The sequence below is a fragment of the Pyrus communis genome, chromosome 14 (genome assembly GCF_963583255.1).
Source record: "Pyrus communis chromosome 14, drPyrComm1.1, whole genome shotgun sequence".
Taxonomy (NCBI): Eukaryota; Viridiplantae; Streptophyta; class Magnoliopsida; order Rosales; family Rosaceae; genus Pyrus; species Pyrus communis.
The window spans coordinates 21,811,289-21,826,532 of NC_084816.1; the positions used below are offsets into that span (position 1 = coordinate 21,811,289).

Here is a 15,244-nt window from a genome sequence, read left to right on the forward strand (position 1 = left end):
TGTCTCTTGATTAGAACTTAAAATTATGAAGTTTGTTTTCATTAGTTTTTCCTATAATTTATTGGTTATTTTGGTTGTATTTTGATACATTGTTATATATTTCAATTGACGTTTCTAGACGTTTTAGGTATTTTGAAGGTCAAAATGGCATATTTTAAGAAAGGTTCCTTCTGAGAATTTGTTGGGAACGTCTTAAGCTGTAAAAAAGAAACCTGTTGGGACCAAATTGGAGTTGATTTGGTTGATCAAAAGTCTGATTCTCTCTACAGTCCGAATTGGACTTTAAATATAAAACCTTTTATTTATTATTTTATTATTTTACTTAGATTTCTATATTTATTAGAAAGCCTAGTTTAGGTATGGTAAGGAATAAAGCACTATAAATATAATGTATTGTGTATTAGGGTTCTCCAGGCACTTCTTTGGAGAATTCGGCATTGAAAGCTTTTGACAATTCAAGTTTATTTACAAGGTGTTTTCTATTTATGATCTTAATAATATTGTGCTTTTCAATTGTGATTATGTGTAACTAACTCTCTTTTGCTAGGGTAAGACCACAAGCCTAAACAAGAATATGTAGTTTTTTTTCAATTTGCTTATATTATGCGTGCATGTCTTGAAAATATTAATCACCGTAGTTAAACTATCTAATTGTCTTGATGCTTAATCACCATTAAGATATTTAGAAAAGTAATATGATGTAATTTTGGTTGGAGGATTGTTCCCGAAATTGAAGAAGGCTTCTTGTGATTAATAATTGTAATTTCTCTTAGGATGAATACCACATCTTAAGGGTCGCATGGCTTTTCAACAAGTTTTTATAAAGCATAATGAATCTTGCATGTTTAAATTTGATTTGAATACCACAAATAAATTGCATGTTTGATATTCATTCTAAATTGGGGGTCCAAGTAGAGCATACTTTAGGAAAACCGAACCTTCAAAATATGCATGTATAAGTCATAACTAATTGAAAGAACTACGTAGAATTGTTAAAGTGACGGCGGAACGGTGCTTTTACAACTTAATTTATAAAAACCATTTTCTTTTAGTTTATTTTACTTTTGCCGTAATTTAAATTCGTTTTTATTAATTTAGATCGTAAAATCAATCTTTTCTAAACTTTGTTTTAAATAAGCAATTAAGAATTGGTTTTAAATATAAATTTTTTTCAATAATCTATGTGGAGAACGACATTGCTTGAGTCGTTTATACTACAACTATCTTGGAATCTTGTAAATATTTTAAGTGTTTTTACCCCTGCTTTTGCAGGTGGTAAAAATCCTATAATTCTTCAATTGAGTCAACTCGTAGACTTTAATATAATCTGGTAATTAGTTTTAGGATTTTCTTACGTTTTATGATTTTGTTCTTTTGGTTCATATTTTAAAATTTAATATATTTGAATGACAATTGTGAGTCAACTCAGGCCATGTTTAGCATTTTATGTATACGACGCTTTGATAAATATTCTTAATAATTCTACGTAACCATCGTTAATTAGACGTCACTCTATTTTAGCTATACTCCCCAAAATTCAATGTTCTAGAAGACAGAAGTTTTGGTTCATATTTGATTCCAAGTGTTGTAGCCCTTGCCTAGCCCAGCCATTCCATCATCAAGTTTGGATCGAGTAAGGGCATTCCGCTAAAGCGGTTGATCACAGATTCCCTAGCTATAGCTCCTGATCTTGATTCCGTTGGTTGTTGTGGAGGGAATGCACGCAGCTATTCTTTTTTCTTTTCAATTACATAACAGGAAAGGCATTAGTTCTTTTCAGCATGGTTGTCTTCATCTAAGGAAAATTTTCTAAACATTGCCCGTTGTAAATTTTGAAACAATTTTTAGAAGGCTTTACTTAGGGCCACCTTGGCCCCGCCTAGGCTCTAGGTGACTGGCCATAGCCACAGTAAAATCCTAGCCATTTAAAAAAAAAAAGGAAATAGCATCTAGATCTACCTAGACGCTTGCCTCGACCACCTAGGTAATCATCTAAGCATGCATCTAGGCCTTTGCCCACTGCCGACTAGTGTTTTGAATGTCTACTTCAAGTATGTTGAGTCATATTCTTTCTCAACATGATTTCCTATTTGTGGGGGAAGTTTATGGTTTAAGGTGTTAGGAAAGTTCTTGGAGGTGTTCAGGTTCATTTCAGTTAAGACAATTCAGGTTTTGGCATGCCGTAAATGAAACGTTGATAGTACTAGTACCTGTTTTTTTTATAAAACCAGCTTTTGGTGTCAATTCATATTATATCTCTAAAGTACCTTTTTTTTCAATTACTGCGTAGAAACAAAGGGATGAGTGCTTCCCCTTCTTCTAGGGCAAAGTACTAGTGAGTCGTTGTATGACATTAGCTATGGTCCTTTCATGGGGCCCCTCCTTAATTCAGAACCAATGTCTTCAAGTGAGAAACATTTCTTCAACGTATAGAGGGGTTTGGAACATTTGTACTGTATGGTTATGGTTGTTTTCCAATTTCTCAGTTTGTAGTGATGTTTGCCTCTAGCGCACGTGTTCGGGCTTTATGATTCATCATTTTCAAACTAAAAGAAAGAAGACAGAAAAGAACTTTGGATTATGTATGCAATTAGTTGCTCTATATATACCCAAACTTTGAGAATCCGAATGTAAAGAAACGTATATGCTAGAGCAACTTAATTCCTAACCTAATGGCTTATGGCTTCCTTCTCATCCTTTTATTCTCTCACATCATCTCTACAAATGTTCATGCATGCAACCAAACTGAGCGTGGCTCTCTTCTGTCCTTCGCCTCCACGCTATCTTCTCCTCCCTTAAATTGGACTTCGGTTAACTGTTGTCGTTGGAAGGGCATCACTTGTAATCAGGATGGTTTGGTTACCCATTTGCTCTTATCCTCCCAAGGTTTCAAAGGAGCTATTTTCCCCTCATCATCATCACTTGGAAATCTCACACACCTCATCCACTTGAATCTCTCTCACAATTCACTTTCCGGATCACTTGAAATTGAATTCTTCTCGGCTTTGAATCGTCTTGAGATCCTTGATTTGAGCTTTAATCTTCTTTCTGGAAAGCTGCCATTTTCTTTGCCATCCCACCATATCCAGACATTGGATTTTTCCAGCAATCGCTTCCATGGTGCAATTCCATCACCATTCTTTCAGGAAGCTCGAAATTTAGCTAGTTTCAGTGTCTACAACAATTCCTTCTCAGGTGTGATTCCATCCTCTATATGTCTTCATTCTTCTCCCTTGATTAGGTTGTTGGATTTTTCCCGCAATGCATTTAGTAGCAACATTTCTCCTGGACTCGGAGAGTGTTCAAAATTGCAAATTTTTCGTGCTGGTTACAATAACCTCTCAGGGTTACTTCCAAAAGATATCTACAATGCCACCAAACTTGAAGAAATTGCATTCCCTTCCAATTCACTCCATGGAGCCATAGGTGAGAGAATTTTCAACCTCACCAACCTCGCAATCCTTGACCTCTCATTTAACCAATTGACTGGTGTGCTCCCTCTCCATTTTGGAAAGCTCTCCAAATTGAAACTCTTGGCTCTTGATTTCAACCATTTTGAAGGTTCTTTGCCGCCATCGTTGATGAATTGCACGAACCTTGTAGAAATACATTTGGCGGCCAACAACTTGGATGGAGATATCTCCATGCTCAATTTCTCAAAACTTAGTCACCTCAGTAAATTTGACCTAGTTCGAAACCACTTTACTGGTACATTTCCAACAAGCCTTTATTCATGCCAATCCCTAAAAGCTATTCGTTTGAGTGCAAATAATATAAGTGGACAAATACAACCTGAAATTCTTGCATTGAAATCTTTGTCATTTCTCTCACTTGGTGGCTTAACCAACATCACTGGGGCAATGGAGATATTAATGCATTGCAAAAGTCTTCAATCACTCTTCTTTTCGTATTCGTTCAAAAATGAGGAAATGCCAGCTGATGAAGCCATGGTTGATTTTGGTCGGTTCCAAAACCTTCGATTTTTGAGTTTTTTTTATTGTGAGTTCACTGGTCAGATGCCTTTGTGGTTATCAAAACTCAAGAATGTAGAGATCTTAATTTTGACAGGTAGTAAGATTACAGGGCCAATTCCTACATCGCTGGGCACTCTTCCCAAACTCTTATTCTTGAGCTTGGCAGACAACCAAATTTCCGGTGAATTTCCACAAGAACTTTGTGGACTACCAAGGTTGGTACATGAATCGACCACAACTCAAGTAGACGATTATATTGACCTGCCAATCCTCACCGCTGCAGACCTATTTTACCCGCGAAGATTGTCCATCTTTCCACCAACATTAGACCTATCACTCAATCACATTCATGGTAGAATACCTACTGAGATTGGCCAAATACACCTTGTCCACAACTTGGATCTTAGTGGTAACTACTTTTCCGGCAATATTCCAGAACAAATATCCAATCTAAAAAATCTAGAGACTTTGGGCCTCTCCATGAATCATTTGTCTGGAAACATCCCGCTGTCATTGGCAAGCCTTAATTTCTTGAAATCTTTCAATGTCTCGTACAATAATCTCGAAGGACCAATCCCAACAAGCACTCAGCTCCAAAGTTTCAATGCTTCTGCGTTTGAGGGGAATTCAAAATTGTGTGGCTCTCCACTTCCGAATGAGTGTCTACCAATTAAGAACATTGATGCAGATAGCAAGAACAACCAAGGTGTGGACAATGAGCATGAATTTCCATGGTTGTATATTTTCACCGCACTAGGTTTCATCGTAGGATTTTGGGGAGTGTTTGGTTCTTTAATTGTTAAGAAGACATGGAGATATGCATATTTTAAATTCTTAGACAATGTACAAGATAGGCTATATGATTAAAGTGTATGACCATGATGAAAAGAAGGCTTAGAGGAGACTAGATTGTGCTTTTTATCCTACATCTTCGGTTTTCTTTTCATATGGAAGACTGCGAGGATATGTATATTATCTTTAGCATTAGGTTTTACTTTAGAGGGGTTTAGTTCTGTGTCCCCTCTTTTTTTTTTTTTTTTTTTTTTTTTCGTATCTTCTTTTTTAAGAAGGGTAAGGTTTATGTCCCCCCTCTTTTCTTGTATTTTTTTTATTACTTTATAAGGGGTGATGTTTATGTCGCCTTACTAAGTGTAACTTCATTTTTTGCATATCAAAATAAATTAAACTAAGAGTGCAAACTATGGGATGAACTCTTATTACAATGAATGCAATGTCAGAGCATTGATAAACGTGCATAAATGTAAAGAATATTTATACAAAAAAAATAAAAAAAATAGAAACAACTTCCTACATTATCCGAAGTGAATGTCAGAAATTGCTAGTGATTCTCGTCTCCACCAGCATACAACTACTAACTCTTGGAGGGGTGCAAAACAAATAGGTGTGAGTGGGCAAAAGTAAAAGTTTTCTAAAACCTTGCTTTTTGGAATTAGTAACCCCTTGCTATAAAGACCAGTATGGTGGTTTTCCAAATAGGAGAGACTTACCCCGGGGGATTCAGAGGGCAGGGCACGACCGGTTATGACCCAACAACGTATTAGTGAGTGGACTTTTGTTTTCAAACTAGGTATTATATATAAGGCTTCATAACTGTTTTTATGTGATGTTTGTAAATCTTGCCATGACTATTATCTTAAAAAATAAAAATATTGTTGTTGTTGCGATTTATGAGTTTGTGAATCCAAATATGACATGATCATACATGTAAATTTATCTGCTCATCTACACATACTTTCACTTGTGCTGTACCTGTTTTGCGGCTGGGAGATGCTTCACGTGTATGTTCAACTGGTAGTTTACTGTTTTTTTTTCCTGCTTTGGCTAAATTTTCTATCAATCGTTTTGAGAGGAAAAAGAATATAGACCTGGCAATATCAGCTTTTGCTTTGCTTCGTGTGTACCCTTGAAGGTGATGTGCTTCAAGCCTTCAAGGTCCTGATCTGGCTGAATCTTCCTTGACAATTGCAGGCAAGTTCTATAGGGTATGCGTGTTCCTTCATTACCTTATGTTGCTGTTGAAGACTGTTTATATATTAGTTAGGCTATCAATAACCAAGTAGAAGCATGCAGTAATAACCTGGTTGTGTGATTAAGCTTTCCCTTGGTTCATTTGCGTGTTCAGAGCTTTACGGATCTTGCAATTTAACATTAGTATCTGGATGTCAAAAGACATTCTTCTGTGTTTTTCTTGGTAAATTATGAAACATTAGCGTATATCTAGAGTTTTTGGTGAAGGCTTAGACCCATAGTCACGCCTAGAATTGTTATTTATGAGAAAAAAAAAGTGTACATAATCCAAATAGCAATGAACTATTGTGCTGTTATCCTACGGTAACTGATGTCCCTTTATGAGCAGTTTTATACGCTTGTCTGACGTGCAGCCGAATCAGAACCATGCATGGGTGTTCAAATTTTCCTTGGTTATTTGCGAAGATATTTCCACTTCGTTTTGCATGAAATATGTGAAAAATATATACAGAGAGACCATCAAGTCCAAAGAAATAGGGTGATAACTGTGTAGAAGGCTGGAATGACATGGTGTTTGGGAGGCGAAATGAAAATTTAGATTGACTGGAGGATAACATACTCGTTTGATCTCTCAAAAGTTATTCAGCAGGGTTCCAAATACTGCAGGTTTTGTAAGAAATAAGTGTCATAGTTTTAGCAATTCTATGTTTAACATAAACAATAGTTTCTGACCGTTTAGTCTATAGACGTTTTGAGATTATAAATCTAGTCTTAAATTAAAAGTTCCATCATATTGGGGATTCTTATGTGTTCGTTACTCAGTGTTGTATGGGGTTGCCTTTTACCTACTGTGGACGCCGAACAACCATGCGTACGCTGGATTTCTATATGAGCTTATGCTGGGTCCTTAGGTTTGGTTTACCCTGGTCCACCCTTGTCGGGGCCACGTACCAAGAGGAATCAATTCTACTTCAATGGCGTAGTCGTTGGCTTTAATTTAACATTGATTACTGGCAAAGCCAGGCTTTGCCGAGCGAGGGGTACGAAATTCAAAAGAGTGCAAGTCTAACTAGGCCTGATAATTTCTGATACGATCTGTTAACCTAACAACATATGACACAAAATTAACGGGTTTTCGGGTCGATACGATAACGAATTAGGTCGTTATTGGGTAATCCGATAAGCACTTGTTAAGATAATGGGTCGGTCCAGGTATACAAGTGGATAACCTGTTACACGATAAGAAAAATAGTAATTTAATAATTTTATACCGCTGAAAGAAATACTATAATTAACACCAGTAAAATTTAATCCCGAACTGAACTGAAAGTTAAATATAATATAACGGGAGAGTTTAAAATAGGGTAATTTTGTATAAATTCAATAAAAAAATTACAATATTGACAATAGATCAACAATATTTATGTTAATTATAAATAGGTCAATTATGTATTATAATACTTAAATGCATTTAAAATAAACAATAATTACAAAATCTGTCACTACAGCTGTCACCCACTTAAACTGACACACTCTTTCTCATATTTTTATATTTTGGAATAGGAAAATACGAATTCATGCAGTGTCTGTTTCCTAATTCTGTTTTTCACATTTGGATTCAGACGCTGCGTTGCAGTGTCTATTTCCTAGTTCTGTTTTTTCCATCACTCATTGTGCGACTATTGATTTTTACATTTGATTTCAGGCACTGCAATGCAATGTTCATTTCCTGATTCAGTTTTTACATTATTTTTACATTTGGATTCAAACACATTGCAATGCAGTGGCTATTTCTTGGGTTTTTTGTTTGTTTTATTTTTTATTTTTTATTTTTATACATTTGGATTCAGACACTGCAATGCAGTGTCCATTTCCTAGTTCTGTTTTTATATTTTTTTAGATTTGGATTCAGACACTACAATGTAGTATTCGTTAATTTCCTGGTTCTGTTTTTATATTATTTTTACATTTGAATTCAGACACTGCAATGCAGTGTTCATTTCTTGACTCTATATTTTTTTTTTTTTTGACATTTTGATTTAGACACTGCAATGCAGTCTCTGCTTTTTCTGGTTCTGTTTTTTATGCAGTATATGATTTGGGCTTCAATTAAAACATGTCGAAAACCAATTTGTCTTTCGTTCTCCATCCCAAACCTCTAACCCAACAGAAAAAAACCCAAAAAAATCAACTTGCATGTTCCAAAAACAAGACCCAAATTGAAAATAAACTGATTTAATTTGTCCATTCTTTCTCCTTCCTCCATCACTTCCTTATGTGTGAATTCAATCAACAACACTCTCCCTTCTTAATCTCTCATTATTATTATGAACTCGATTGAGAACCACTTGTCGAGCCAATGATGCAATGAGATTAGCCATGGATTAATGAAATTCAGTAGCAAATCGATGAGATATAACAGTCGAACGACAAATTTAGTGGCGGCAATGATATTTTCGTGCCCATTGCTACAACCGAAGAGATTTTTATTGATGGCCTTTCAAGTATAGATTCATGGCTTGTATTTATTCATATATCAACGAGAGAGAGAGAGAGAGAGAGAGAGAGAGAGAGAGAGAGAGAGAGAGAAATTTTTATTGCTTGAGTTTCAGTTATGGATTCATGGCTTGTATTGATTCATCAACGAGAAAGAGAGAGGCATTTGGGTTATCTTCACATACATAAAAGAGGATTTTTGAGAGAGATGATCATAAACCTTTTATGATTTAATTTGGGGCAAAAAAGTAATTTTATAGCTATTTATATGGGCTTGAAACCCATTTAACATTCCTCATTGACCTATGTCTATTTAACAAAAATATTTCATTGATTAAGTCTAAAATAAAAATTGAGCATGGATATATGGTGTATTAATAAAAATTTTATTGACCTTTTACTAAATTTCCTGTTTGAGATAAATATGGCAGGGGCCTGGAGAGAAAAATAAAAGGAAAAATAAAACTTACAAGAATAAATAAAGAAAAAAAAGAAGATAAATGGGTAAACAAACCATAAAAAATGTGGGGTCAGAAGAGAAAAAAGGGTAAGTGGGGCAGAAGTGTTAAAAAAAGGTTGGTCAAATTTTAAGCGAAAAAAAAGGTAAACAAAATATCGGTTGAGTTAAATCCAATTTCTTTTGTCAAATGACGCCGTGTAGGTGTAGGGAACATCACATAGATAGGCCTTCATCTTCTTTGCAAGTTCCGTCACTCTGCAACTTTTTTTTATTTTTATTTTTTATTTTTATTTTTTCTGATTTCGTTCTCCAAAATTTAAAACACACCAGTCATCAGCGCACCAGTGCAGCACCGCTGCACAACCAAACCTAGAAATCTGGAAAGTTCAAAAGAACAAAGGGGCGGAATTCTTACTCTTCGTGCAGATTTCCGACGAGTGGAGGGGCGGCCGCCCCTCCTTGTCCCTACGTAGTTTCGCCCTATGCCCATGTATCATTCCCTAATTGATTGGTAGAGCTGCATATCTTCTGCACGTATGGGAATGATAAATATAATATGGAAAAATTTGAAATAGGTCCAATTTTATAGGTCACCTTTTGAAATAGGTTTAATTTTTAATGATTTTTTACTTTTGAAATATGTCCAATTTTTAATTACTTTGGACTTATATAAAAAAACCCCATATAATATATCATGTTTTAGGTGGCTTCGATAATCGTTTGAGAGAAAATGTTGAGTAATTAGAGGAGCTCACAAGTCTAGCAGAAAGGGAAGGAGTTGTTGAGAATGAATTCCACATTAATGGGAGGAGGGACTTGCATGAAAAAGTTGGGCTATTCTCATATTGCCAAATTGGTTTTACGATGGGACCTCAATTTCTTCATGATATCAGTGTCCCACGTGTGAAGCCAAATGGCCACACATTGTGTTGTTCAAGTGTGTTAAATTCGTCATACGTGAGGGCGGGGGCCTACTGTTGAGAATGAATCCTACATGCTTGGAAAGAGGGAGTCGAGGAACATTGCATGAGCTTATAACTAAGTTAGACTACTCTCCATATTCCTAATTGATTTTATGGTGAAATCCTAATTTCTTCAAGAGCGTCCAATCAAGTTTAACTTCATCACCTCTTGCTAATGCACTTCTCTCCCAATGCCTATGCTTCCTTTATACGCCAAAGGCGAAAATTACATAATTTTGTTCTGTTGTCAGATATTGCGGGGAATATGAAATTGATATAAGATATTTCAAAATGTAGGATGAACACTTTGGCATTGTACGATCTGGAGGCAATGGCTTCTCATAAACCTGGCATTGCGTACAACAGTGGGGGCCCTGTAGAGACCGTTAAGAATGGTAAAACGAAATTTCTATGTAACTGTAACCCAAGAGAGTTCTCCTTGGTTATGGTTAAACTCATAGTTCATAACGCACCCGCAGATGGCGTCATAGTTCATGACCAAGAGAGTTATGGTCTTGGTCATGCAACTTTAATAATAAACAGTGTCACATTATGTAATTTACAAATACCATAGTCCAACATGTTTAATATTTTTCTTAACAAACGACAATCAATGATGTGTTCAAATTCCTTTTTAGCAATATATAATATTTTTTAGAAAGAATCTATATATATGATTAAAAAACATGTTTAATATTTTTTTTTAACAAACGACAATCAATGATGTATTCAAATTCTTTTTTAGCAAGAATTGAACTTAAGAGAAGGGTGAGCTTATTGCAACAATAAGTTAGCAATGATGGAGTTCAAATTCTTTTTTAGCAAAAATTAAACTTAAAACTTTTCGCTTACAAGTGAAAAGAAACATCATTAAACAATAATACTAAGGGGCTCTATCAGTATAACATTTTCACTCTACAAAATATGATTAAAGGATTCAAGTAGCTGAATTCTCTGCCACATATATAAGGATTCAATTCAAAGCATCCTAATCCAACGGTAAAATAAATACGATTCTTTATTGATCAACGGTGCTAATGGGAGGATACAAAACACAAAAGTTATCCATATTGTTGAACAAAAAGGTTTAACATTAAACAACCTACATACTGCTGATAGTACTCCAGACTGCAAACAAACCAGAGTGTATACCCCAATTTACTTCCGCCAACGATCACTAACCACCGTCTACCAAAACCGAAAATCAGACATTCCCATGCCGACGGTCCTGATTCATCCGCCAACCACGGACCCCAAACTGCAACTCGGCAGCTGCAATCAAGACCTCCACAGCCTGCTGTGGAGTCAGCGGTTTCACAACTTTTCCCACCTTCCTCAGCCGCAGATCATCCGCCGTCTTCAACACACTCACCAACGATCCCATATTCATATCCAGATTCGTGCATGCGCCTATCATCTCAAACGCCCCGGCTTGCCACTCTGATAACTGCTCCGATATCGCATTCCCCTCTTTCACCTACATCAAAATAATGAAGCAGCTAGTTACTCATTTCATTACGCATGTTGATTCCAATTTTTTCTTTATAAGAATATGTAAAGTTATTATAAAATCACATATGTAAAGATATTACAAAATCACATTTAGAACACTAAGTGTTTGCGTTGTTCACCCCGCCAATAGCTGCTATTTAGCTGTCCAAAAATGTCATCATGCAATCTTCTGTATCGTTCTTGAGAATGAAGAGTGTAAAATAAATTATTAGTGCTGATAACAATTTCTAGTTTCCTTTGTAAATTACAAGAATTAAGTGCGAATTCCATATTTATAAATGACAAATCAATAAAATATTATTGCTATTTGCAGACATTGTAGGAGAGATTTTTCAGTGTGATCAGCACACGAGATGGTGTGACATCCCGTTCCGAATTATTAAAACGTACGTGTGAAATGACCATTTTACCCCTAGTTCGTTTTGTTATGTTGTTTGGTTGGTTGTGTGGTGTTGGCATGTGTTGGGCCACACACACACACACACTGTCCCTATCTCTCTCCCTCTGTCTTCTCCCTGTCTCTCCCGTGTTCTCTTTCCTTTCCCTTTCCAAACACAAACGTACGGACACACACACAACTCACTCAAATCATCACAGATCGAAGGAACCAAGACCATAGTTGAGTTAGTGAGGCTGAGAGGAGTACAACCAAACCATTTTCAGGTAAGAAAACCACCGTTTTCACGTCGATTCGAAGTGGTCCGATTTGAGTACTATTCATGCAAGTTTAACCTAGCACGTTTTTGGGATTTTGAAGCTCGTAGGTAGCTTGGTGAGGTCCCAAGGAGCCTTGGAGTGCTTCGTTGGAAGAGTTTGGACGTTGGAATCGCCTGGTTCGAAGTTGGCCGGTTTTGGAAGCTTGGTGACAGGTGAGATTCCATGATTTTTAGCCCTTGAAACTTGTATATTGTTGTTCTACTAGTCTAGGGCTTCAATTTGGTGCAAAAATCACGAAAAATGGTTGAAAAACGAGTGAGAAAACACGGTTGGAAGTTTTTCTAGTTTTCCGGCGCCAGAGCCTCGCCGGAGAAGGTGACGGAATATTCCGTCAAGTCTGACGGAATATTCCTGACGCTGTTAACGGAATCTGTCAAAACTGACGGAATATTCCTAACGGCGTCAGTTGACGCTGTCAGCGTGCCAGGCACGTGCCTGCGCGTGGGGGCGCGTGCGGCGGTGGAAAATTTTTCTAAAAATATGGGTGTGATCCTGAGGTTGTGTAGAGCACGTTGGTATATTCAATTGTCCATTTTGAGCAATGTATGAGAAGTTATTATGAGAAGTTGGTTATGTGCTTTAAAATTAACGTTTCTATAGTTGTTTCGCATATAGGTGATACGTATCCCGAGGACGAGCGTGGTCACTCGAGGCAGGGGGGCTACGACCCTTCCACTTACCAGTGAGTGGGCTTTTGGTTTTCCGTATATACCTATATACTATATTTTCCCAGAAATTGAATAAACGTTTATTAGTTTATGCCATGCATTACAATATCGTCATTCATGCATCGTTGGTTATGTTAGTAGTTGCATATATATACACATGTGCATATTGGGTGCTGTGGACGCACAGGTAAGTGCCAGGTAAGTGTTATTCATGTTTACATGCAGTAGCGATTCGAGATACTTAGAGAGCTCATAACCTGCACCCTCGGTGTTAGTGCTCCCGCCCAGAGTAGGGCACAGTCCTTCACGTGATGTTCACCTCCCGCACCACACGCTCAGCTTGGATCCAAGTTAGGTGCACAATCCTGTCGTACAGACCACTTTAGGTGGTTTCGACTCGTAGGTGACCCGCGATTATTCGCACAGCCTTCACGTGATCGTAGCACTAGAGCGTATATATGTATTACACCCAGGCCTGTCGTACAGACCACTTTAGGTGGTTCCGACTCGTGGGCAGGTTCAGTATTTGAGTTTGAGATTTGAGCTCTACATGCAGCCGTACAGGTCACGTTAGGTGACTCCGGCTGCCAGATTATATGTTATGGTTATGATTTATACCTGAGCACTTGCATTTCCATTATGAGATTCTGACATGGCATATTCTTGAGCATGATTAGCATACCTATACATGCGTATATATGTTTATTTTCTGGGAAGTATACAGGTTTTACGGCGAGGGGTTAGAAAGTATTTTATAAATGGTTTTCGAAAGATTTGTTTTTGCCCACTCACGCTTTTGTTTTTGCGCCCCTCCAGGTTCTAGTTGCGTAGCAGTTCCGGTGGTTTCCCAGAGGGCTTTTCCGGCATTTCTGACAGACACCCACCATAGTAAGGTCACCTTCGGGTGTACTATTGTCGCATCTTTCTTTTGGACTGCTGTGGACTTATTGCTCTGAACTTAGAGTCTCACTTACGCTAGCACTTGTTCTTAGTACTTTGTATGCTAGTGTTTTTTAAATATTCGTACTTTTTATTATTATTTTATTAGCTTCCGCACGTGCACATGGTTACGTCACCTCCGTGTGATGGCCAGCACACCCTGATCTCGGTCGGGGTGTGTCAATGGTACACCACGTGTCACTATACAAATAGTGGGATATGTGTGTTAAAAAGTTAATAACTTAAAAAATAACATGTACCACCCATGTTCCTGTCATACTGAAAAATTTCTTGATATTTAGAATCCTTTTTTGGTTTAACTAATTTAGAAAGTTTTAGTCATTGTTGCGATTTATATATATGAATACTACAAGAGAGATTATCTATAATATTTTTTAAACTATATACCGTAATTGTTGATAATTAATGTGCTTATTTTTTTATTAATTCACATGATTTACAAATTTGATCTAAAAAATTAGTCCTCAGCATTCCTCTTACATATAATTACAGTTTTATATATATAAAGTTTCGCATTGGACTTTATATACTTACAGTTTCGCATTGGAGTTCGCTGACGCGGCCGAACTAGTAGGTGGTGAGGTCCCCGAGGTCACCGGTGCTGTTGCCCTGGAGGATGTCGAAGTTGTGAGCCTCAAAGTGGATGGAGGACTCGGAGTAGATAAGGTGGAAGGCAGTTGTGGGGCGCCAGCCGCCAATCCAGTAGAGGGAGCGCTCGAGGGTGGTGGCCGAGGGAGCAACAAAGACGAAGAGGGTGTCGCGCTCCGTGGCAAGAGACTTGACACGGTAGTACTCGGCATAGTGGGCCATGACTTTCTGGACAACGTGGAGGAGGTGGTGGTGTTGGTCGTGGTTGGTGGGAGGTATGGGACAAGTGGAGAGCTGGTAGACTAGGTGGTGGAGCTGCTCAAACCACGTCTCGTAAAAACTGGTGAAGCTGTTCACTGTGGTGGTTTTAGAATTTTTTGTCGAAGGTTGATGAAATTGGGTTTGGAGGTTTTTGGTTATTTGGTTTTGATGCTGCTAAAATGGGTAGTCTATGTTGAATTATAAGTGTTGAGCTGAAAAGTTTAGAATAAGATTACTTAAATTGGTGTATTCACTTGTGCAAAATAATGCCAAGTGTAAAGTTCTGTTTTGTAAAAGGCCATGTGTTGGTTGATCCATGTAATTAGATAGATGAGTAACTAAGATGAAATGTAGTGTATGTGTGGTCCCAAGTTAAGGCCAACAGTTAATGTAAAAGCAGAGTTAGTGGTTTCTTTCAATATAGTGAAAATATTCCTCAGCAACTTTTTGCAAGAGAGAAGAAAAAAAAATCATTCGGTTTCAGTTTTCGTTCATCTTTGTTTTTCTGTCCAGCTCTCTCTAGATCAAAACCCATTGAATTCATTTTCACTAACATGGCCTCAGAGCCTGGTTGGATTTAACAATCTAGGCGTAAATCTGTGAAGTTATCGAGCTCAATCGAAGCTCTCTTGAAACTCGGTGAAGGTTGTCGATTCA

At 37.3% G+C, this 15,244-nt stretch overlaps 1 protein-coding gene and 1 pseudogene across 1 annotated transcript; one reads left to right on the forward strand and one right to left on the reverse strand.

The window, feature by feature from the left end:
* Positions 1 to 2,662: 2,662 nt before the first annotated feature.
* LOC137714087 (receptor-like protein 2) lies at positions 2,663 to 5,057 on the forward strand. Its single transcript, XM_068453376.1, has one exon. It carries the CDS (start codon positions 2,673 to 2,675, stop codon positions 4,839 to 4,841), a length of 2,169 nt encoding a protein of 722 aa, XP_068309477.1. The 5' UTR covers positions 2,663 to 2,672; the 3' UTR covers positions 4,842 to 5,057.
* Positions 5,058 to 11,085: 6,028 nt separating this feature from the next.
* On the reverse strand, positions 11,086 to 14,889 carry LOC137714588 (protein ZW2-like; annotated as a pseudogene).
* Positions 14,890 to 15,244: the final 355 nt, after the last annotated feature.

What these genes read in the sequence shown, in the direction of transcription:
- LOC137714087 (XM_068453376.1), top strand. Translation starts at nt 2,673, where the DNA reads ATGGCTTATGGCTTCCTTCTCATCCTTTTATTCTCTCACATCATCTCT.